Below are 26,546 nucleotides of genomic sequence, written 5' to 3' on the forward strand. Positions count from 1 at the left end.
GAAGAGACATCTCTCTGGATCACAGGGTTTACAGATTAGAAATCCCTTTGGGGTGTCAATGCCTGGCATAGAATAACAGCTAATTAACATCTGGTAAATGAATGTGTGTAATGGCGACTTGGGATCATCAACAAAGCCACATTTGAGAATCCACAGATCTCAACCATTTCCACCCACATCTATTTATTTCAGACAAAAAAAAAAAAGAAAAAAGAAAAACTGGGCTGCAAAACTGTTTCATAACCTGCTTGTAAAACTAGCATGTGTTGATTCTTGCTTTTGCAAAATTAATATTTTTCATTCATGTACAGTTAGAAATAGAGCTAAGCCCCTCCCTCTTGAGTAACACTAATACTACAGCTTTTCAGATCACAGGAATAGAGGCTTTTGCGGAGAGTGGGAACACAGAAACAAGGAGAAACTTTCCTTGAATCCAGCTGACACAACTTCTTCCAGGATGTCTGGTGGGTGGGGGAGGAAAGTTCCGGACCTGCAGGCATGACTGTGGGTGCTCAGCTTTGTGACAGACAGTAAGCATGGCTTACTTCTCAGAGGAAGAGAAAAGTGTGAGTGTGCATGGGTGTGTGTTAATATTTTGCATTATAAGCTTTTATAACTAGGTTACAGATACATGTATTCCAAATCATGTTGGTAAATGCACTGCCCCCCAAACTGTATCCTACTCTACATTTTCTGGATCCCACTGTATTACATATGACCAGTTTTTGCTCCTTGGTCTTAGTCTTAATATGATCTTTAATGATTTTTTTCATATTGGTGTTTGACTGATTTCTTTAAATTACGCAAGTACTGTGATAGAGTTCTGTGTACCAAAAAAAAAAAAAGGAACAATACCCATGGGTTGACCAGGGTTATAGAGCATCCCCAGTGGTGGAGGCCAAAGAACCCAGTGGAGCACAGCTTGGGCCTCAGGGTAGGTCCAGGACTTGAGTCCCTGCTCTCCAGCTTCCTAGAAGATCCACACCAATATTTTTCAATGTAAGACATAGTTTTCTAAGGACGTGTGATGATAGTTACAGCAATATGCATTTCTGCTAACAGTGTATGACAGCCTAATTGCCTACAGTATGCTTAAACCATTCAGAAGTCATTCTTATACTTTGACCCAGACATTTCCCTTTTTGAATTTATCACACAAAGTATTTCCTGCCTAAATATATACCTACAGCTACACGGCTGTGCTTTACAGGCCGGAAAAATTAGGGTGAGCACTGGGAAGAGAATGAAACACAAATGAAAAAGCCTCTAAGGAGTGAATTCATCCTGGCCATACGCACACACCCACTGGAAACCTTCCTTTCTTTCCATGTGTAGCTTGTCTGTCTCTGTTACTTCACCTTCAGTTGGAACACCAGAGAAGGAGTTCCCACACAGTCTGTGAAAGGAGACACAGTACAGGGCAACAGCGTGCAGCGATAGGCCTCTCAGACAGAAGGCTGGAGATCAGGGCACCTTGGTCCCAGACCCCACACTCATCACTGCCTACCCGACTTTGTGAGTCCCATCCCAGTGCTCGTTTCAGTCTGAACAGAGAGTCACTCATGAATGATTATGGGCAAAAGATTTGAGGTCAGATCGATCAGAGTTTGAATACTGGTGCTAAATTGTATGGTCCAAGGCAAGTAACTTTGACCTTACGGTGACTCAGTTCCTCCATCCCCCCTCCCCCGTCAAAGTGAAGACAGTAATAGTTTCTACCTCATGAGGTAATTGTGAGAATTGAGTTCCTATATGGAAATACATGGAAAGCCCCTGGAGAAGTGCCTGTGACCTAATGAGCACTACAAATAAGTTAGCTATTCCTAGGTCGGGTACTTAATACAGTATCTGGTGTTTAGTAAAGGATGAATGTGTATTAGTAGCATTTGTTGTTATGAAAAGTAAAATGGATGGCTGTACGGGGGCAGGTTGCAGTGTCAGCTACTAGTGTATCTTATAAAGTGGGAACAGTAAAACTGGGCAGCCCCAGTGGGAAGCAACTTGACATGCTGTTTAAGGGGACCAAAATTAAAAGTTCAGAGCCGGAAACAGGCATGTGGAAGGATTAATGGTGGGGGGAGCTGAAGTTCCCATTTCCAAACGCGGCTCAGAAAAGAAAAAGCATCATTATTGAAGAAACAGTTTGGGTTTAAGTGGTAGATTACAAAAAGCAAGACAGAATATTCCTGACACCACATGATACAATGTGAAAAAAAATGTCAGGGTATAAAACTGTATATTACAGTATGGTTCCTCAGAAGATATTAATGAATGTTAATGTTTTTATGGTTCCTCAGAAGAAGATATTAATGAATGCTTATGTTTTTATGTGTAATTATAAACATTAAGAAGTCAAGGCAAAGGAACGCTTGAGATTGTCAACTGTATTTATAAATGGGTGATTGGAATGCACAATAGTTATTCGTTCAGATCTATGCTTTGCTTGTATAAAAGGATGTTTGTGTCTGGGTCAGCACCTTCCCAGGTGCTTAGGGTGAAGCACTATACCTCTTTGCTCCTTATGCAGCATAACAAGGACAATTTATCATTGATAAGCAGATATGAGTATCTCCTCGCTGATTAATAAGCTGCAACACTTTACATGACTCACCCAACATTTCCTGATCCGCAGTTCCTTACATGTAAAAATCAGGGGTTAGGGTTAACTGCCAGCTTAATCAATATATAGAGCACATGCCACACTCCCTAAAGGTTCCCAGTTAATCTCCTCTTCTTCCTCTGGCCCCATGCAAACTTTGATCTGCTTTCCATTTCCATATATTAGCTTTTCCTGCTCTATAATTTCATATAAATCGAATCACACATCCTGTACTCCTTTGGGTCTGGCTTCTTTAACTTAGCATAATTTTTTTTTGTTGAGATCCACCCGTATTCCTGCCTTTTTATTGCTGGGTAATATACCATTGTATTGATTTGTTTACCTTTCATGTTGTTTTAATGAAGTTTCAGGAGGAAGTGAAAGTCCACCCTTGTGTTCAATCAGCCATCTTCCTGGTCAGTGGTCTCTTCTTACACAATGGATATAATTTCAACCTTTACCACTCCTTTATCTCTCTAGGGAAATACTCTCTTTAGATCTTTTCCAGGCTTTTCTCTTTTTCCTTTTCCCTCAGTGCCAATCACTCCATGTGTTGTGTTTGCTCTGTCCCTTCCACGCTTACCCTGGGTTGTGACCGTCTCCTGAAGAGAAGACCTCACTGTCGAGTCAGCCCTGGGCTCCTGAGTGCTTGGCTTTAACCCATACCTGGCTCTGGGCTCGTCAGTGGTTTAGCCTTCCTCCCTGACCCTACCACTGGTGGCCCCTGCCTTACCACTGTGCTTTCTCATTCCCTCCCTCCCTCCCTTGCTCCCTCCCTCCCTCGCTCCTTCCCTTCCTTCTTTCCTTCCTTGAAGAAGAGCATTCTCCGTTTATTACATGGGAATTCTTATTTCATACTTGAGCACAGTTATGTATTTATTATGAATGGAATATTCTATGTATTCATTATTGGAATATTATTATTCCAAAACCACAATTATAAGGTTTTTAAACTAAATATTGTAAAATACTTGCACTCTCATCATTTAAATTCTTCAGGCAGTTCTCAACCTTGTTTACACACTAGAGTCACTTGGGAAGATTGAAAAAATCACTAGCGCCAGCCTACACACACAACAACTAAAACAGACTTGGGGACAGACCCAAGCAATCACATTTTTAAAAGTCTTCATGTGATTGCAGTGTGCAACCAAGGTTGAAAACCACTATGTTAAAAGGCATCAGCTTTGGGGTTATGCTTGGCAGAAGACCTTAGGAATGCCTGCCACCTCACTTTGCTGACTTTCCACTCGGTGCTCTTTTTGGGGACCTAGTGATTCCATTAGCTTACAGTGGGGATTGGGAAACTATGGCCCACGAGCCTGTTTCTGTATGACCTGCAAGCTAAGAATGTTTTCCATAGTCGAATGGTTAAAAAAATCCAAAGAAGAATCATATTTCCTGGCATGTGAAAATTATTTGAAATTCACATGTCCCTGTCTGTATATAAAGTTTTATTGGAAGAGAGACATGCTGTGTCAGTGGCAGCTTTTGCTCTACAATGCAGATCTGAATAGCACCATCGGAAACTGCAAAGCCTGCAAAGCCTCAAATATTGGTCATCTTGCCCTTCCAGGAAAAGTTTTTTGAGCTCTGGCTTAGAGCAATTGTCCTTAAAGCAAATGCACAGTAATAGCGGTAAATGGCTGACGGTCCCTTTGGCTAAGCCTGGGAAGAAAATTTACTGTACTTTCTTGTGACTTCACTGTAGGGTCCATCCTTAGTAGTCCACTCATTCGTCGTGTTCTGGGTCAAGTGTGGGAATTGAGTAATGGCCTACTATTCACCATCATGATATCTCAAGTCACCAGATCTAGAGCTTGATTTATTTATTTTTATGTTCTTATATTTTATTATAAATAAATACTTATTTATATTTTATTTATTTTTACACTGATCAAATGCAACTTTGGAGTATGTTCAGATATTTCAAGATCCAAGGGATCTGTTGATCAATTAGCCACCTTCAAAGATTGCTGTAGGTCAAACCAATGCGACTACCCTTCCAGCCTTGCTGCTTATTAAGGTAAACAGCACTCACCTTGAGGCAGGAGGTTAAGTGCTCCTACTGGGCCTGCAACTCCACGACCACAACATCCCCACTGAAATGAGGGGATCTCCCATCTCATCTGTGGCCTACACGGGTCAGCCACTTGAGAACACTTCGAAGATGAAGATGCCCTCCGCACTAATGTGTTTCTCTGTGCTGTGGGGAAGGGAGCCTCCTCTGAGTCCCTAACAGCATCTCTTTGGTCAACGGACACATTGACTTCAAAGGCATTTCATTCAAGTGACCACAGGCGACAACTCCTGCAACTGTTTCACCATTGTGTGCCATGGGACACCAATATTTCATCCTCTAATGTCAGTTGGATCCTTACCGTCTTCAGATGCACCTAAGCCAAATAACTTTTCTCAGATTCCCACTTCCTCCAGGGCTCTTGGCTTGAACCAATTTTGGTGTCAAGGACTCTATCAATCAAAGTTCCCACTTGCCTATGCCAGCTATTAGTTCTAATAGCTATTTCATAAAAATGAGATGTTGTTAATAAAATATATTACATAGCTGACAAAAACCCTGTGAGGGCCAGAAAAGCCGGCTTGGATGCTCTGCAGCCAGGGGAAGTCCACTCACGCTTTGGGACTGCTATAGCTGAAACACCACTGCTGCCTGTGTGCTAACTGACATGTATGCATTCCAGGCACTCTGCTGTGACTGCTCCCTAAGAACCAGAGACCCCTCCCATCATATACAGTTGACCATGTCACTGAGCCATACGTGGCTCCCTTGTCATTCAGTTATGCCTCCAAGTCTCAGGATGGTGCATATACTTGATACAACAGAAATCCCATTTAGAACCCAAGCTGTAAGGGGTTCTGGTTAATGTGTACACACAGACACACACACATGCACACACACACACTGGTTTCATGTCTTTAGCTTTTTGTTCACTAAAGAACAGGAAAGCATATGAGTGTTCAGGTATGACTGAAGAGTTTCCAATGGAATCCGATTCATAGTTGGTTTTATAGAACGTTATAATTTTTGCTTCTGTAAATGGTATATTCAAAATGGAAACGGGACTTTGTACTTGTCACAATTATTTTGTGTATATTTGTCTTATACTCAACAAACTTATTAATCTCTGTTATTAATCTTAATTTCCTTAGCCTCTCTTGAATTTACATGATGGTAACTATGTTTTCTTGACAACTTTATTTTCCCTTGTACACATTTATTAATTCACATGTGTATAGATGCATATATACATTCTGGCTCACTGTACTGCCTAGGAAATGTAGTGTGATGCTAAAACAAAATGGTCATGTAAGCCATCTTTGTCTGTCTTCTGATTTTAAAGGGAATGCTTCCAACGTTTCGCTCTTAAGTATGATGTTTGATGCAGTTTACTGTTTTTTTAATATTTGTTGTCAGTCTAAAGAAACATCTTTCAATTTATGAATTGCTGAGAATTCCTGTTATTGTCAGTTTTACTGCTGATTGGTTGTTTCAATTTTTGTAGGCCTTTGTTTACTGAATATTTTTTGATAATCCTCCTTTCCTCCTTCCTTTATTTCACTAATGGGCTAAATTAACTTCACAGATCTCCTAAAGTTAAACCAACGTGGCATGCTTGGGGTTAAACATGAGTTTGTCATCCTGTGTTTCCTGTTTTAGCCGTGGCAGGGTTTAGCTTGCTATTAATTTATGTATACTTTTTGCATTTGTGTAATTATCTGAGCTTGGCTAATAATTTTGCCTTCTCGTGTATTCTTTGTCAAGAATACTTTTTTTTGTTTGTTTGTTTTTAACTTTTTTTTTAATTTTTTTTTCTTTTTATTTATTTATTTATTTTATTAGTTTCTGCTTTATAACAAAGTGAATCAGTCATACATATACATCTGTTCCCACATCCCCTCCCTCATGCATCTCCCTCCCTCCCACCCTCCCCATCCCACCCCTCCAGGCGGTCACAAAGCACTGAGCTTTTAATAACATTAAGATTTTCTCTTTCTTTAGCATGGAAAATCATGTTTTTCTCTGGGATTTGTCTGTTTTCTCTAAATTTTAAATTTATCAGCATATATTTTCCATAACACTGTTGTATCTTTTGAATCTTTGCTGAAACTGAAAGTGTGACAGCTTTTCTCATTTCAGAGTGGCTTCTCCATGCCTTATCTCTAATTTTCTTGAGCCTTGTTGCCAGATGTATCCTTATTTTCTTATCTCTCTAAACTGTTTGCAGCTAGCATTTTGTTGTTGTTGTTGAACTCTGTCATATCCCCGATCAGTTCTGTTAATTTCTGTTCTTATTTTTATTATTTTTCCTTGACAAGAGTGGAAAGACATGAGATTAATTTTTATAAATTAGATGATCCATGAACAGGCTTTTCATCTAACTCCAGGTTTTATTTTCTAATTTTTATCTTTGAATATAATGAAAACTCATATATCCAATCCATTAAGCTGTTTGGAGGCGGCCCAAAGCTTTGCAATGCTGCCACTGCCACCATGTCTATTCAATTCCACTGTTGGCACATCAGATGATTAAGGAAGAGGGAACCGGAGCACTTAAGTAATAGGATCTCTACTATAAGTACAGCTGACCCTGGAACAACAGGGTTTGAACTGCGTGGGTCTGCTTATATGTACATTTTTTTTCAACGAATATATAAACAATACACGTGTAGAACATCATGTACAAGACAGGTATTGAAGTGGATAGCCTATCCTTACACAGTCATAAGGTGAGTGATATTTAATAAAAAATTAATGACGTGTTTGTTTTCTTACTGTTTTCTAACTTTGCTTTCAAAGAATTACAAACCCATTCAGTACGTCTCTCTGTCTCTCTGTCTCTCTGTCTCTGTGTCTCTCATAATTGGAGAAACTACGCATCAGCCTATCATCACCACAGGTATGTGCTTTTTTTAGTATAACAATGTTTCCAATTCTGTATTATGAATCTGACTGTGATACTGTATGCCATAAAAGTTTTATAATGATTCGTTCATTAGTGTATGGTCTAGGATAGCATGAAGCAATGGTATCCATCACACTGGACAACCATAAAGCAATCATATTGCTGCTTCTTCGTTATCAATGCACTAATCCCTATACCTCTAAAAAATATGAATTTTTTTCACACTATCTTTCTACTTTTGGTGTCTAGCGTTAGTAGTACATATAACATGTACCAAGTTTTGTATCATATAAGACAGTATTGATGTTGGTACTGACGGACAGATGATTCATTTTGTAAGCAGATGATGCAAACTTTCGGTATCAATAAATACAGTACAGTACTGTAAATGTACTTTCTCTTCCTTATGATGTTCTTTATAACATTGTCTTTCCTCTGGCTTACTTTGTTGCAAGAATACACTGTATAACACATATAACAAAAAAAATATGTGTTAATCCACTGTTTATGTTATCGGGAAGGCTTCCAGTCAAGAGTAGGCTATTAGGAGTTATGTTTTGGTGGGACTCAAAAGTTATCTGCAGAGTTTTGACTGTGCAGGGGGTCGGCGTCCCCAACTCCCGCATTGTTCAGGGGTCAAGAATATATATGTATTTCATTTAAGAGAATAGCATACAATATAGAAAAGAGTATGTAAAGAACCTCGACTTTGAAAACATACCTGTCTGGATTCAAATCCTGCTCTGTCCCTTACTGCCCATGTGACTTTTCGCAAGTACTCAATCTCTCTGCGTTTCAGTTGCATCATGCAGCAGTCAGTGGTCCTGTTTGCCAAGTGTTTCCACTTCTCCCCTGTTCCAGGCCCCTGGCAGAACTGCACTTCTTGCTTTATCCCCTTTGTTTGGGCGTGGCCATAAATGTGACTAGTTCTGGCTAATGAGTTTGAGTGATATGTGAAATAATTCTGGGCCACAACATATGGTTGTTGGTGTGAGACCTCCCTCCAGGCCCAGGGCCCTCTTTCCCTCGGGCACAGCGATCAACAACTTTCTACATGGTGGCTGCTCTGTTGGGTTCAGTCTCCAAGTCATTCCAGTAGGAAGAGATCAGATTTCCGACCTCCAATATCCTGTGATGGACATGCACCTGCCATGGACATGTAGTGAGAGTGAAGAATAAGCCAGTGAGATTTGGGGATTGTCTATGACAACAGCATAGCTCAGCCTCTCCTGACTCACGTTGTCTCATCTGCCAACTGAAATAACACCCTCTCAGTATTTTTCTGAGGGTGAAATGACTTAACTTACATGACGAGGTTATCACAGTGCTTGACACATTATAGGGACTCAAAACATGGCAGCTTTAATTATTACATAATAATAAAATTGTTTTGGAAAAGTGTGGGATATTTGTATAAAATGAGAGGTATTGTGTCTGTTCATCCTGACAGGTAAGTTGTACTTTGCTTTCCAGAGGGGGGCACTATATTTGTTGCTATAGGTAACACTGCTTAATGATTTGCACTTATGCACTTCTCTTTGCCACCACGCTATCAAACATATGTTTAGAAATTGAAGTTACCTCTGAAGACTAAAAAGTGAATAGATTTAAGCAGGAGAAAGTCTGGCTGATGTGATAAGATAAACTGCATTTCAGAGCAATAAGTAATTTCTTAAAGAGAAGAAGAAGAGATTATAATAATTATAAACATATTCTCTTACTCTTAGTAAGCAAAGGCACAAGGTTTTAAAGTGGTAGGAGACTTAGTGTGGGCAGGTCTTCACAGAATATTTTCTGGGAACACTCGTTCCTCAGATGCTCTGTGGAAAAATGTATCATCCCCGCATAAGTTGGGGAAATTATCCCTCCCTTTGACATTCATATTGCATATTACCATATTATCTAAAAAACATCCTATTGTTTGGAAATTCATTTACCTCTAGTCCTGTGTGTTCCACACATGTCTGACGTAGTGTCCAATTTCGTTGGTGCTGTTTTATTGTGGCCCTAGTGTTTTGCAGAACAAGCTTGGAAATGCTGAAGTGAGAGAAAAATAAAGTGGATTATTTAAGCATCATGTAATATAAATTATCACGTGACAATATTCTTGAGCCATTTAGCAAGAAGTATTTCTACCCCATAAATGTAAACAGAATCTCACTATCTGCTCAACTTGACTCATTCAATACCACATTCATGACAGACCAGGACCCTGCTGCTGAGAGATGACATCCAAGTCCATGAACCCCAGCCACCCTGTCCATGGCTGCCCCACCCACCCAGGCCAGGCCATCCTCCTTCTCCACTTCACTCTCTACCAGAAGCTGCTCCCGTCAGTCCAGGTTCAGGTCGCTCACACCCACAGGCTTTCTCTGCCAGCTGTACAACAGTTAGGCCGTGTCCAGAAGCCCTCTCTCGCCCCCCACCTATGTCCAACACTCTCTCTCGGGCCCACGGCCCTTTGCCAGACCTCGGTCTGATGTTGCTTGGGCGCCTCTAAAAACCCAGTTCCCTGAGTAAACTTCTAGTACCGGCGGGGGCAACTCCTACCCGAGTACCACCAACCGCAGCAGGATATTAAAGTTGGTGGAAAGGTTGGGATATGAGCCAGAGTCTCCTCAATGTCCCCCCTCAGCCAGAGTGACCAGCACAGGTCTAAAGGTCTTCTGCACCTATGGGTCTGACTCTTCTGGAGGTTAAGCCGAACTGCAGTTCAATAGACCCTCCCCACTCTTAAAGGGCATCCCATCCTGCACGACCATAGGTGATCACATGACATCAGAGACCATCTGAACCACCGAAATGAGGAGCCCTCAATCTACACCTGACTGAGGGGGCTGAGTCTCACGTGACCGCATGGTGGCACATGACCATAAGGTCCACTTGACCAACAGTGGTCCAGAAGCTGCAGAGCTCACATGAGTGGAAGAACCTTGGGTGCCACGTGTGGTAGGAGCCACACTGTTGCCCATACATGGATCTACAGCGTTTAGTAGCCCACAGACTTCACGTGATGGATATTGCTGGACTTGACATGTACCATGCTGAGAAGGGTACCAGACCATAGCATCTACATAACCCTAAGCAGTAGATCACATCAAGGGCTGAGGCTACCACATGCTGGTAGCTAGACAGGGTCACATGAGAGAAGGAGCCATGTGACACACAGGGTTTAGGAGTCCACCATGCTCTAGTGACTTGTAAGGCTGGATCTACCACAGGGCCATGGGGGCAACAGGCCCAAAGATCCCACATGCCCATGGGGTTTAAGAGCCCAGGGTTCTGACTGGACAAGAAGGGCTTGGCCTGTCAGGTAGCTATTGTCCATAGGATGGCAGCATCTACATGACCCGCACCCTTAGGTACCCACAACGCTCATGTGCCTGGGAGGGCCGAGTCAGCTTTCTGACAGTAGAGTCCAATGACATTAGGGTTCTCCTCTATCTGCATGTTTCAGGGGAACATTACCTTCGGGAGAGCAGGAGATCTGAGATTGCCCACATTCCTCATCTCCTCCCTGATATTGGTGCCTCTGAGTGACCTTCTAAGCACACAAGCTTGGGCTTTACCTACACCCACCCCTCTCTCATGTGTTAATTTTATGTGCTTTTTTCCCGCCGTTAGCACATGAAATTTAACACATAACAAATTAACACATAAGGATGAGATAAGTCTTCCCCCAAAACCACTGTCCTGGGCATGCTGTAGAAACTACTGTTAACAGCCTAAGCCGTGGGTACAGGTAAGTGCTGTTGACTTCAGTTTCATGCAGGTCTAAAGGAAATTAAAGCAAATCTAATGAGTTGTAGTTTTTAATTTTGGAGGAATAGTGTATAGTGATGACTGCAGGCCACAAACCTGAGAAGGATAACTCATTTAAGACAGGTAACTCGGGCCTCCCTGGTGGCGCAGTGGTTGAGAGTCCGCCTGCCGATGCAGGGGATACGGGTTCGTGCCCCGGTCTGGGAGGATCCCATATGCCGCGGAGCGGCTGGGCCCGTGAGCCATGGCTGCTGAGCCTGCGCGTCCGGAGCCTGTGCTCCGCAACGGGAGAGGCCACAACAGTGAGAGGCCCGCATACCACAAAAAAAAAAAAAAAAAAAAAAAAAAAAAAAAAAAAAAGACAGGTAACTCTATAGGTTACGTACTGTTACAGAATTTTACAGATGTGAACACTGAATTCCAGAGTTATTAAATTGATCAGTTGACTAAGAGGTCATGGATATTGCAGGTGGCACACCAAGAGTGGCCCACAGTCCATCTGGCTCCAGAATCTGTGTTCTGCTCAGCCACCAGGGCCCTCACCAGAAGGTAACATTGAGTTCAGCCTTACTAATTCACAAAATCTGAGAAATCAGCCCCAGTTACTGAAAAATTGAGATCATGAGAGGTCTCTTTGGGATGCCACACTAATTACACCCAGTCAAATTTGAGTCTATTTCATGGCCTCTATTTAAGTTTTGTGTATAGATATAAACATATCTCTAATATGTTAAAAGTGTATATGAGTGGTTTATGAATTGCTTGATGGTAGCTGAAAACATTTCCTTCTTTTAAATAAACCCTGAAAAGGCAGTATCATAAAGTTTGAACTACAACAATTACAAATGAGTGGAATCTGAATTCATTAGATTTTACAGTGTATATTCTGTCTGTCTCTCCCCAGAAAGAAGAGAGAAAGGAGTAGGAGGATATATATTGTAGGGTTTTTTTTATTGCAAATCCAGGAACACCTATTTTACTGATTTGTGTGGGAAACGGCAGGATCATCAGTATGTCCAAAGTAAGTGTGATCTGATCTTTCTGGTTTGTTGGCCTTGGTAAACAATGCTTTATATTGTTCGGATTATTTTTCTAGGTTCCTTCAATGTGGCATGGCTGCATAAATGAGCTGAAGAAAATGCAACAGATCAAATTTTCCACTGTGGTTAAAGTTGAAGTATTTAGAAAAGTCAAGAGACTCTGTGGTTCCAGGCCTACTGAAAAATGTCCTAGTTTGGGGAATAGAATACTAAGAGAAGACAGTTATTCGTGCAGATCACTGTGTCTCATGTAACTGTGGAGAATTTTTTGTTGCACACATAAATTCAGGAGACAAAAAAGGACGTATATCTTTATTTAAAATAGAGCCTATTATGAAACTTTACACTGGATTTAGGAAACATCTCCATGTAGTCATAGGATGGAATCTGACACCAAGACCTGATATAGTTGTTATAATTAGATACAGATGAGCAGATCAACAGTGCAAGATGCAGAACAATTTTATCGAGCCTAAATATGCTCACCTGATGGTGATTCAGGTCAACTTTTTTGACCAAAAGAACAATTGTGGCCTCCTCGTTACCCCTCTTAAGTCAGCTTCTGCTCCTGTCAGACCTGATAACTCAAATCAATCATTCTTTCTCTGAGATGACGATCAGGAATTCCTCAGGACCTTTTGAAAGCATTTAGTTACATCAGTAGGGCTCTGTCACCACCCTCTACTACATATCGCAGGGGCAGGGAAGAAACTCTACAGTTAAAGATCTGTGTATCTGGGGTCCAGTTTAGGCATTACATTTATCAGGCACTGTGTTTAGGCAGCATGATAATCCATTTCTCTTGCATGTGATTAGCAGGACTTCATGGGAACAAAATTTCCTTCTTTTATCTCTTTTGTTTTGAGGTGGCCACTTTGGAAGTTGGTGCCAGTGGTTTTAGCAGGAGGAGTGGCTTTATGTAACACAAAGAAGTGGGAAAGGGGAGCAAGAGAACAGTTGTGATGCTGTTTCCCTAAAGGTAAATACTCAAATTCTTCTGGTTCTAACACACTTATGTACAACTGAACTAGATGTCCTATGTGACTTTATTGTCAGAAAGCAAAGGTGACTTACCTAGCAACAGTACACAGGAGATAGCGTCAGATGGGGCTGTATCATTATGCAACTTGCATTCAGAACCTGTTTTTCTTTGTTCCTTTGTGAAATTCGTTAAGATATATGGAATTAAGTTTACAGTCAGTGTTTTTATTCTTTTTTTAACATCTTTATTGGAGCACAGTTGCTTTACAATGGTGTGCCAGCCTCCACCCTACAACAAAGTGAACCAGCCACACATACACACACCTTCCCATATCTCCTCCCTCTTTTGCCTCCCTCCCTCCCACTCTCACTATCCCACTCCTCCAGGCGTTCACAAAGCAAGGAGCTGATCTCCCTGTGCTATGTGACTGCTTCCCACTAGCTATCTATTTTAGGTTTGGTAGTGTATATATGTCCATGCCACTCTCTCACTTTGTCACAGCTTACCCTTCCCCCTCCCCATATCTTCAAGTACATTCTCTAGTAGGTCTGTGTCTTTATTCCCGTCTTACCCCTAGGTCCTTCATGACCTATATTTTTTTTTCTTAGATTCCATATATATGTGTTACCATACGGTATTTGTTTTACTCTTTCTGGCTTACTTCACTCTGTATGACAGATTCTAGGTCCATCCACCTCGAAAGAAGGAAAATGGTTGCAGTTATTGTCCTGTGGCGTGGAGTTGAATATCCCTACCCACCAACCATCACGAAGTAAAATTCAACAGCCCTAGGTTGAATATAATAGGTAGAATAAAAGGCTCATCCTGTAAGGATTACTGTAGTATGGATTAAAGTTAATATTAAATTAAAATTTCTTCCAGGCCAAGGATGGAGACAAGTGAGAAGATAGGGATTCTGTACAGGGTGTTTATTCATGAACTGTGTCATTTCTCATGATATGACTGTCCAATACAATTTGGAAACCCCTTCCACGTAAAAACCATTGAAAATAAAATTGTGGTTCATAGATTTTCATAGTACTAGTCGGGAATGAACTTTTTCCTGGGCTGCTTCTTTTTATCCAGTCAAATATTTTTCCATTCAAAACATAGTTCTAGAGTGTGATGTCAGGAAGTTGGCATAACAGGAGTCTCCAAATAAATATTTTGCCTAATCAGCCATGGGCAAGAGTGTTTTTGTGGGAGCCCCAGTATCCAGGGATGAAGCTCCAACACCCTGATCCATTAGAAAAAAGAATCCAAGAACACACACATTGAAGAGAGTAGGAAGAACAGCTTCACCCTACCAATATCAAACTTCCCCCAAGGCTACACATATCAATGCCTAGATAGATGCACTAGGCCTGCAATTCCTCCCATGGGGGAAAGTGAGAGTGTGGTGAGCCCCTGAATACCCAGTGGTGCTAGCCGCTGCCCAGGAATCCCACTTCTTTCTTGCCCAAACCCAGAACCCAGAGGCGATGAGCATGGCTGAATAGTCTTGGGATAGCAAGGAGAAGGGGAAAGGGCAATGGCTCACAGCAAACAGGGCACTAAGCTCAACAAAGGGCTGCAGTTCTTCTAACTGCCTCAGAGACTGTACCTTACAAACCTCATAGGACCCATCACTTACAGAAGCCTCAATTTGCCCACGAGCATATCCAGCACTCCATGTTCTTGACCCTCTCAGAACCGGCATTCCATGGACACCCCTGCAGAAGGTGCGCTCATGCCTCAACAGATGATGCACATGTGCATAAAAAGAACTGGCACCACTCGGCTGGATGGTGAGAACAGTCATACCTTAAACACTTCAGGGTACCGAAATGGGGAAAATAAACTGGAGGCTGTCAGCATGTGCCCTGGCTTTGTGCAATTGAGAAAAGGCGTGTATCATCCAAACACATCCTTCACAAGATGGAACAAGAAGGGCAGAGCAGGTGAATCCACAGAAGAGGCCTCAGAGACCCCCCAGTATCCCTAGCTTGGCTGAGTGGTGCAGGTGTTTCTCTCCTGAAAAAAGTCAGTAAAGACTGATGGAGGAGATTGCTTCCTTAAATGTGAGGACACCAACATGAGATTTTCAGGGGCAGGAAAAATCTCAGAAGCCCAACTCCCCACCAATGAAACAAGATAATTTCCCAGTAACTGACCCCATAGAAATGGAGGTCCATGAATTGCCTGACAAGGAATTCAACATGATTGTTTTAAATATGCCCAGCCAGCTGCAAGGCAACTCAATGAAATCAGAAAAGCAATACCTGAACAAAATGAAAAAGTCAACAAGGAGATAGAAATCATAAAAAGGAGCCAAAGAGAAATGATGGAGCTGAAGAATACAATGGATGAATTTAGAACTATAATAGAGAGCTATAACAGCAGACTTCATCAAGCAGAAGAAAGAATTTATGAACTCAGAAAGCAGTAATTTGAAGTTATCTAATCAGAGGAGAAAAAAAAAGAATGAAAAAGAGTGGGGAAAATCTATGGGATTTTTAAAACACCATTAAATGGACTCATATATGGATGATGGGAGACCCTGGAGGAGGAGGAGTGGAGAGAGATCGAGAGCAAGAGAGAGAGAGAGAGAGAGGTGGTGGTGGAGATGTTATTTAAAGAAATAATGGCTGAAAACCACCCAACTTGTGGGAGCAACATGGACCCTTATGTTCACGAAACTCAAAAGTTCTCGAACAGTATCATCTCATAGTAGGTTATATGAAGACACATTATAATAAAAATATCAAAAGTCAAAGACAAGGAAAGAATTGTTTTTCTTTTCTTAACCGTCTTTATATTTTACTTATTTATTTTGAATACTTACAACAATCTAGAATTTTAGTCAACTCTATTAAAAATTAATTTTTATTGGAGTATAGTTGCTTTACAATGCTGTGTTAGTTTCTGCTCTACAGCAAAGTGAATCAGCTATATATATATATATATATATATATATATATATATATATATATATATATATATCCCCTCTCTTGTGGATGTCCTTCCCGTTTGGGTCACCACAGAGCATTAAGTAGAGTTCCCTGCGCTATACAGTGGGTTCTCATTCGTTATCTATTTTATATATAGTAGTGTATATATGTCAATCCCAATCTCCCAGTTCAACCCACCCTCCCTTCCCGCCCTGGTATCCATATGTCTGTCCTCTACATCCATGTCTCTATTTCTGCTTTGCAAATAAGTTCATCTGTATCATTTTTCTAGATTCCACATATAAGTTATATGATATGATATTTGTTTTTCTCTTTCTGAATTACTTCACTCTGTATGACAGTCTCTAGGTCCACCCACGTCTGTGCAAATGACACAATTTCGTTCCTTTTTATGTCTGAGTAATGTTCCATTGTATATGTGTACCACACCTTCTTTATCCATTCCTCTGTTGATGGACATTTAGGTTGCTTCCATGTCCTGGCTATTGTAAATAGTGCTGCAATGAACATTGGGGTGCATGTATTGTTTTGAATTATGGTTTTTTCAGTGTATATGCCCAGGTGTGGGTTTGCTGGGTCATATAGTAGTTCTATTTTTAGTTTTTTAAGGAACATCCATACTTTTCTCCATAGTGGCTGTATCAATTTACATTCCCACCAACAGTGTAAGAGGATTCCCTTTTCAAGGAGAGAATTGTTAAGTTTGTGAGAGAAATACCACTTGTCATATACAAGGGAACAGCATAAGGCTATCAGGAGATTTCTGAAAAGACACCTTGCAGTCCAGGAGAGAGTGGGATGATATATTCAAAGTGCTGAAAGAAAACAACCGACAACCCAGAATACTCTATTCGGAAAAGCCGTCCTTCAGAAATGAAAGATAGATGATGACATTCCCAGACAAACAAAAGCTGAGGGAGTTATTCACCACTCGACCTGCCTTACAAAAAATGCTAAAGGGAGTTCTTTGAGTGGAAACAAAAAATTAACAACATGAAAACCTACGAAAGCATATAACTCATAAGTAAAAGTAAGCATATAGTCAAATTCAGAACACTCCAACATTGTAATGGTGGTGGGTAAAACACTTTTAACTTTAGTATAAAAATGGAAAGACAAAAGTATTAAAAATAAATACAGTTGCAATAATTCATTAGTGCTCACAATATAAAAGATACAAACTGGGACATCAATAGCATGTAATGATGTGGGAAGAGGTAAAAGTGTACAGATTTTGCATATGATCAAAGTTAAGCTGTTATCATCTTAAAGCAGACTGGCATAACTAAAGATGTTTTATGTAAGCATGGTGCTAACCACCATGGTTAATTAATTTTAGTTTTCTTTCTTTTTTTGGTAAGTCTTTGAAATGCAGTGCATTTTCTCAATATGTAAGCAATATGAACAGATTATTAAATAATTTTGCATCCTTTCTCTTTTAATTGAAATATAGTTGATTTACAATATTATATTAGTTTTAGGTGTACAGCAGAGTGATCCAGCATTTTTTCAGATTATACTCCACTACAAGTTATTATCAGATAATGCCTATAATTCCCTGTGTTATACAGTATATCATTGTTGCTTTCCCATTTTATACATAATAGTTGTATCTCTTAATCCCATGCCCCTAATTTGATTTGTCCCTCCTACCTTCCCTCTCCCTTTTGGTAACCAAAAATTTGTTTTCTATATCTGTGAGTCTGTTTCCATTGTGCATATGCATTCATTTGTATTATTTTTTAGATTCCACATATAAGTGGTATCATACAGTATGTCTTTCTATATCTGACATTTCACTAAGCATAATATTGTCTAGGTCCATCCATGTTGCAGCAAATAGCAGAAATTCATTATTTTTATGGCTGAGTAATATTCCATTGTGTGTGTATATATGCCACATTTTTCTATCAAGTCGTCTGTTAATGGCCACTTGGGTTGCTTCCATATCTTTGCTCTTGTAAATAGTGCTGCTATGAACTTTGGGGTGCGTGTATCTTTTCAAATCAATGCTTTTGTTATTTTTCTGTATATGTATCCAGGAGTGGAATTGCTGGATCATATGGTAGTTTTATTTTTAGTTTTTGAGGGAGCTCCATATTGTTTTCCATAGTGGCTGCACCAATTTACATTCCCACCAACAGCATATAAGGATTCCCTTTTCTCCACATCCTCTCCAATATTTGCTATTTGTAGACATTTTGATGATAGCCATTCTGACAGGTGCGAGATGATATGTCATTGTTGTTGTGATTTGCATTTCTCTAAATATTAGCGATGCTGAGCATCTTTTCATGTGCCTGTGGACCATGTGTACATCTTCTTTAGAAAAATGTCTATTCAGGTCTTCTGCCCATTTATCATTGGGATGTTTGTTGTTTTGATATTGAGTTCTATGAGCTGTTTACATATTTTCGTATTAACCCCTTGTCAGTCACATCATTTGCAAATATTTTATCCCAATCCTTTGGTTTTATTTTCATTTTTGTTGATGGTTTCCTTTCCTGTGCAAAAGCTTTTAAGTTTAACAAGGTCTCGTTTAGGTTATTTTTGTTTTCATTCATTTTGCTTTAGGAGATTTATCCAAAGGAATATTGGTATGATATTTGTCAGAGTGTTCTGCTTATGTTCTCTTCTAGGAGTTTTATGTTTTGAGGACTTGCATTTAGGTCTTTAAGCCATTTTACTTTTGTATATGGTGTGAGGGAATGTTCTAACCTTTGTTTACATGTAGATGACCAGTTTTCCCAACACCACTGATTGAAGAAACTGCCTTTTCTCCATTGTATATTCTTGCCTCCTATTCTGTAGATGAATTTACCATATGTGCATAGGTTTATTTCTGGACTGTCTATTCTATTCCATTGATCGATGTGTCTGTTTTTGTACCAGGCCCATGCTGGTTTATTTGGAGGGCGGTTTTGTTTCTTTTTTTTGCGGTACGTGGGCCTCTCACTGTTGTGGCCTCTCCCGTTGCGGAGCACCAGCTCCGGATGCACAGGCTCAGTGCCCATGGCTCACGGGCCCAGCCGCTCCACGGCATGTGGTATCTTCCAGGACCGGGACACGAACCCGTGTCCCCTGCATCGGCAGGCAGACTCTCAACCACTGCCCCACAAGGGAAGCCCAAGGCCCATGCTGTTTTGATAAGCTTTGTTGCATAGTCCGAAGTCTGGGAGGGTTATATCTCCAGCTTTATTCCTTTTTTTTCTCAAGAATGCTTTGGCAATTTGGGGTCTTTTGTGGTTCCATATGAATTTTTGGATTCTTGGTTCTAGTTCTGTGAAAAATGGCATGGGTATATGATCGGGATTGCGTTACATCTTTAGATTACTTTGGGAAGTATGGACATTTTAACAATATTAATTCTTCCAATCCAACAGCATGGGATATCTTTCCATTTCTTTGTTTATCTTCAGTTTCCTGTATCACTGTATCATAGTTTTCATATAGGGCTTTCACATCCCTGGTTAGGTTTACACCTAGGTGTTTTATTCTTTTCATTGTGATTTTAAACAGAGTTAAAAAATTTCTTTTATGATATTTCATTATTAGTGTAAAGAAATGCAACAGATTTCTGTATGCTAATCTTGGATCCTGAAAGTTTGCTGAATTCATTCATTAGTTCTAACAGTTTTGGTGTGGAGGCTTTAGAACTTTCTATACAAAGTATGTCATCTGCAAAGAGTAACAGTTTTACCTTTTCCCTTCCAGTGTGGGTACCTTTTATTTCTTCTTTCGTCTGACTGCTGTCGTTAGGACTTCCAATACTATGTTAAATATAAGTGGTGAGAGTGGGCATCCTTGCCTTCTTTCTGAATGTAGTGGAAAGTCTTTCAGCTTTTTGCCATTCACTATGATGTTGCCTGTGGGTTTATCATAAATGCCCTTATCATGTTGCAACATGTTCCCTCTATACACACTTTGTTGAGAGTTGTTGTCATGAATTGATGTTCAATTGTGTCAAAAGCTTTTCCTGCGTCTATTGAGATAATCATGTGATTTTTATCTCTCATTTTGTTGCTGTGGTGTCTCACACTGATTGATTTGCAAATGTTGAATCGTCCTTGTGACCCTGGAATAAATCCTACGTGATTTATGGTGTATAGTCCTTTTGATGTATTGTTGGATTTGTTTTGCTAATATTTTGTCCAGGACCTCTTCATTTGTATTCAGCGAAGGTATTGCCCTCCCATTTCCTTTTTCTGTAGTGTCTTTGTCTCACTTTGGTGTCAGGGTATTGGTGGCCTTGTTGCATTCTTATTTTATGATGTCTTTGAAATGCCATGTGTTATCATTTCAACAAAGCAACAACCTATACAATTCATTTAACATGTTTGTCTTTCTAAGTCAGAAATGCAGTAGCAAAATGGAGGTAAGAACAAGTTATTAACAATTTTTATTAATTATTAAGTTTTACATTACTTTCTCTTTTTGAAATGCAGTTTATCACTTCAACATGTAAGCAACAAGAAAAAATAATTGTAAACATTTTTTTACGGAGTCTTTAAAATGTGTGTGTTATCATTTCAACAAGGAAACAATGTAACCATCATTCATTACTTTTACATTCTTCTTTCTTACTAAGTCTTTAAACTGCAATCTGTTTTCATTTCAACAAGGAAAATGCAATCTATTTTCATTTCAACCAGGAAACACAATACAAAAAATACTAATTATTTTTCCATTGGTTTCTGTTATCAGATCATTGACATTTTCTATGCTACCATTTCAACATATAAACAATAGGAACAACCTATTAACTTTATTTTCTCTCAATTAGTCTTGGGAATGCAATGTTTTATCACGTTGACATGTAAACATATAAACAGGTAATTATTATAACATTTTTCTTACTAAGTCTTTAAAATAAAATGCTATCATTTTAACACGTAAGGATATAAAGAATTTAATTTATATTCTTTTATCTTTACTGTCTTTGATATGCAGTATGTTATCATTTCAACATGTAAACAATACATGTAAATTAGCAATTAGTTATTCTACATCCTTAGTTTCTTGCTAACTCTTGGATACACAGTGTGCATTCAACACCTAGGGTACATCACATTTGAGAGTAGCCAAATTTCTAGAGTTCAAAAGCCAAATACGGTTAGTGTGCACCATACTCAGCAGTGCAACTCTAGTGGAAGAGCAGAGGGAGCAAATACATATGCAACAATGTGTACCATGAAGGAAATAGACATGGTACCTTAAGAAAAAGCAGCAAAAGAATAAGTCTACTTAAATGGGGAAGTAAGAGAAAACCTATCTGAGGAGGTAACATTTAAGCCATGACCTGAGGTCTGAGTAGCTACCCAAAAGGATAAATAGGCCAATATCATTTGAGCAGACTATGTAAGGGTAAAAAGTGAAAAAAATACTGTGTTGTGAGGGAATAAATAATTTCCCCAGTCCTCTAAGACTAGAGAAACTGATAAATCGTAGGAATGTCTACACTCTGAGTGAGATCAGGGACTTTATCTTTCTTAGCACCTGGAAAAGTACCTAAATCATAACAAATGCTTGGTGAAAGTGTGTGAAATAAGGAATAACTGAGCCAGGGATCTGAGACCTGGGAAATCAGGCAGCAATATGCTGATAAGGATACCAGTAGGTAGTGGGCATAGTTTGTTTGTTTCCTTTTAGTTGCATATGGTTTCTCATAAGAAACCTGAGGTAATCAGAAACACAAGAAATTTGCAGGTCCCTAGAGGGTTAAATTAATCAACAACTACCACCTCTAGGAAGAGTTTCAATTGATCTGACTTGTGTCAAGTGCCCATAAATGGATAAGTGAACCAATCAGTGTGGATAAGGAAATGATGTACCATGACTGGGTCAGCTTATGTCACATACCCAACACTGTGGTTAGTAACCAGAAGATGTAGAGGGCAGTCAAGAGACCCAGTGGACCTTTCAAATTCCTCTATTTCCTTTTTAAAGTTCCTCTTTTATAGAGATCAGGTTACCTATCCAGTGTTCCGAACCCCAGTTTCGTAGAATAGTAGAACTTTACATATGTGTCTCTACAAACTTGGGTTTCAGGCAAAAAAAAAAAAAAAGTGAACGCTTTCATGGCCACACATCAGTGTTGAAACTCCTCCTTGTACTGTGGAAATCACAAGTGACCCATTTCATGTCGTCCCGCTGTGCCCCGTGCAGCATCGCCTCCAACTGAGCCTGAACTTCAGCAAGTTTCTGTCGGTCCAAACTGTCATGAAAATTCCCTTCCTCGTAGCAATGGAGAGGGACAGGATAAATCACATACTTCAGCTTCATCAAGGATGTCAAGTGCTGCAGAAGGCTCTTGAGCACAAGCATCATAATGGGATTGAAGGCAAAGCTAAGGAAATTGAGGTGGGTACAGTGGCTCAGGGCTGGGAGGACGGCAGAGAGAGTAGAATCAGTTATCATACAATTGTCTATCTCCAGATGTTGCAAGGTGCTTGAGACCTTCTCCAACAGAGTCTGGAGGGGCTCATAAACTTCGGAGAAGAAATGGTTGTTACTGAGACTCAGTACCCTTAGGTGGGTGGCCTGAGAGCTCTCGGACAGGACAGTGACATCTCTGTTAGAAAGGCTACAGTAATGTAGATACAGTGTATCCAACTGACGTGGCACAACTCTATAGAGAGAAAAACATAAGGTTATTTCAGAAGAATGAGGGCAATGAGCCCCAAATTATAGGTACCTAAGGCTCTAGAATAAAGTACTGTGTTCACGGTTTGCAACAGGTGGTTAACATTGTGGACTTTGGGATCAGACTTTATAGATCTGTGACCCTGAGAAAGTTACTTTACAACTCTGAGGTACAGGGATTTAATCTTGAAAACGTGCACAGTAGTAATTATTATAAAGAACTGCGGGAAAGATTAAGTGAAGGAATTGCATGCACTTAGTATATATGACATAATCAGTGTTGCATCTGATTCACTTATTTGGCGAGGATGGGTCTGGGAAAGCAGCCAACTGAGGGTTTCCTTTGACTAGTTCCCAGATGACAAGCTCTCCATTCAGGGTCTAAGGCTTGGGGGAAATACAGGAGCAAAATTATCTGGCAGTGTTAACTATTGGGGCCCATCCATGGGCATGTGCATTAGTCCTATAGCTTAATGTTTCTCCATCTGAATGCCTCCCCTTCCTCTCCAGAGAGCTGGAAAGTCCAATAAGAGAAGGACTGAGTCTTTTTCACCAATATATTTACAGACTTATTATAGTGTCTTCCCACGGTCACTGAATGAATGAATGAATGTATGAGCACAGCTTCCTTTTCTAACCTCATCTGCTGCTCACCATAAGGTACCCCTCTCTCCCCCGGCTAGGTTCAAACTCCCAGCAGTGCCTACACTGAGGCAAAAAGAGAAATGGGTTACAAGGAGCTTAGGAAGATCCAAGCATGGTCTCTTCTGTCTTAACAATGAGGTGTTCGGGGAACCCAGGTTCCTACCCACCCCCTCACCTGAGCAGTTTGTACAGCTGATTTGTGAGGCAGAAGAAAGATAAGCTGAGCTCCTGGAGATTGTCCAGCCGCCCAAGGCAGAGGAGAAAAGATCTGAAGTTCCTTCTCTCAAAATATTTAAAGGGCATGTTGTATACAGAGTAAGGCTGTAAAGGTGGATCACCCGAGCTAAAAGGGTGACGACTTCACTCAGATTAGCCTGATCCATTTCCAGGTGATCAATGCACCCCAGATCAAGAAACTGCAGGATACTTCTGTGGCCAGACATTCTATCGATTTGCAAATTTCTGCAGCAGACGTGCAAGGACCCAAAGTTCTGCTGAATTTTACTACAAAGGAAAGAGAGGAATTGCTCTGTTCTCAAGGTACTATTGAGGGAAATATCCACTAGTAATTCCATGGGTTCCTGAGCTGACTGAGTCTCAGACCCAGAATTACCAATCCCGAGGCACATGACACTATGCTGAGCTTCTTCTATCTTAAGGATAGAGTGCTGAGAGTAAAGGCATGACTTAAAACAGAAAGGGAATGCGGTCCCAATCTCAGAGCATATTGTCTTACAGTCCGGGTCACGCCTTAAATCTAGGATCCTCAGTCTGGGCCCCCTGGAAGGAAAGGAAGAGACAGAACACATGAGAGATAGCTGATTTTAATATAACCCAGCAAGATCAATGATGAGAAGCAGGGACGGAGCACTTTAACCCTGGTTTGCGCTTCATTGCCATTCACCAAGATGTTCTTTCCACACAAATGCAGCGTCTTTCATTCTTTCTCCACCCCCTCCTTCACCTCCAGGCTTTCCCTGTCTCAATGCCCATATTCCACTTGTGTGTAATCACACTCAAATCCATTCATAGTATCCTCAAGCACCTCTATTCTATAATCAACTGTATAAGGCAATAGAGTCCCGAAGGTGACCCCAAGTGCTGACCGACAGCTCTGCAAAGACTGCAGTGTTCACCATTGGCTACTGTTGGGAGACGGTTAGGTATTCCCTTGCCCCAGGCTATAGCATACCCTCCTGCTGACTCCCTGTGTCTCTACTACTCACAGTCTTACCAAGAGGAAGAGTTCTTGGCAGGGAGCATCTGCAGACCATCAATCATGGCTTCCAAGATGTCATAGTATGACTCCCTTGTGTTCAATGACCCAATATGGAGACAGCGAAAGGGCCAAACCCTCACCATTGCCTTTAGTATCGTCTTATGCCCACCCAAGAAGGCAGCGTTGAACAATGGAACAAAGAGGTCTCTTGGGATTTCATCCAGGGCATGGATAGCTGCAGGCTCATTATTCAGCAGACTCTTTGCAGCAAGCTCAAGGAGGGTGACTGTGGTCTTTTGGTCCATCTTCAAACACCTGCTTCAGAGTGGAGAATATTTAGAAATCCTGAGAAGATATCTAGAGTCACTTGTTTGCTTCCAGGGTTAGCTCTGGACAAAATACTTATTGAATAAGTATGTGGTGAATCATGGGGCCAATTCAAGTGACCTCTACTATAGGAATAGAATGAAAATGGACTTGTGTGTATATTTAATTATATATGTGTACAAACATGTGCACGCACACACACACACACACACACTTACATGAGATAAAAATGCCATTAGAAATCAGAGGTAAGTTAGCAGAAGACAATGCTGACCACCAAGCTGCCTTCCTGAAATTATTTCCTCCTGAGGAGCTTCAAGATGGCAGAAGAGTACGGCGTGGAGATCACCTTCCCGCCCACAAATACATCAGAAATATATCTACATGTGGAACTCCTACAGAACACCTACGGAATGCTGGCAGAAATCCTCAGACCTCCCAAAAGGCAAGAAACTCCCCACGGACCTGGGTAGGGTAAAAAAAAAAAACAGGAAGAACAAAGACAACAGAATAGGGATGGAACCTGCATCAGTGGGAGGGAGCTGTGAAGGAGGAAATGTTTCCACACACTAGGAACCCCCTTCGTGAGAGGAGACTGCTGGTGGCGAGGGTGAGAGCTTCGGAGCCATGGAGGAGAGCACAGCAACCGGGGTGCAGAGGGCAAAGCGAAGAGATTCCCGCACAGGGGATCAGTGCCGACCACCACTCACCAGTCCGAGAGGCTTCTCTGCTCACCCGCCGGGGCGGGTGGTGGCTGGTAGCTGAGGCTTGGGCTTCGGAGGTCAGATCCCAGGGAGAGGACTGGGGGTGGCTGCATGAACACAGCCTGAAGGGGGATACTGCACCACGGCTAGCCGAGAGGGACTCCAGTAAAAAGTCTGGAGCTGCCAAAGAGACAAGAGACTTTTTCTTGCCTCTTTGTTTCCTGGTGTGCCAGGAGAGGGGATTAAGAGCTCTGCTTAAAGGAGCTCCAGAGGAGGATGCGAGGAAATAGTTAATCAAGTCCAGGAAGCACAGAGAGTCCCATACAGGATAAATCCAAGGAGAAACATGCAAAGACACATATTAATCAAACTATCAAAGTTTAAACACAAAGAACAAATATTAAAAGCAGCAAGGGAAAAACGACAAGGAACACATCAGGGAATCCCCATAAGATAAACAGATGACCTTCCAGCAGAAACTCTGCAAGCCAGAAGGGAGTGGCAGGACATATTTAAAGTGATGAAAGAGAAAAACCTACAACCAAGATTACTCTAACCAACAAGGATCTCATTCAGATTTGAAGGAGAAATTAAAAGTTTTACAGACAAGCAAAAGCTAAGAGAATTCAGCACCACCAAACCAGCTTTACAACAAATGCTAAGGGAACTTCTCTAGGTAAGACACAGAAGAGAAGTAAAAGACCTACAATAATAAAAACCAAAACATTTAACAAAATGGTAACAGGAACA

At 40.8% G+C, this 26,546-nt stretch overlaps 1 protein-coding gene across 1 annotated transcript; it reads right to left on the reverse strand.

The window, feature by feature from the left end:
- Positions 1 to 22,334: 22,334 nt before the first annotated feature.
- On the reverse strand, positions 22,335 to 25,070 carry LOC307070003 (melanoma antigen preferentially expressed in tumors-like; the record flags this gene model as incomplete). The annotated part of the gene is given in 4 exon segments (XM_079728628.1): positions 22,335 to 22,887; positions 23,722 to 23,861; positions 23,864 to 24,326; positions 24,781 to 25,070. Coding segments are annotated over 4 exon segments (1,446 nt in total).
- Between the last annotated feature and the right edge of the window lie 1,476 nt (positions 25,071 to 26,546).

This window comes from Hyperoodon ampullatus, assembly GCF_949752795.1.
Source record: "Hyperoodon ampullatus genome assembly, contig: scaffold_538, whole genome shotgun sequence".
NCBI lineage: Eukaryota > Metazoa > Chordata > Mammalia > Artiodactyla > Ziphiidae > Hyperoodon > Hyperoodon ampullatus.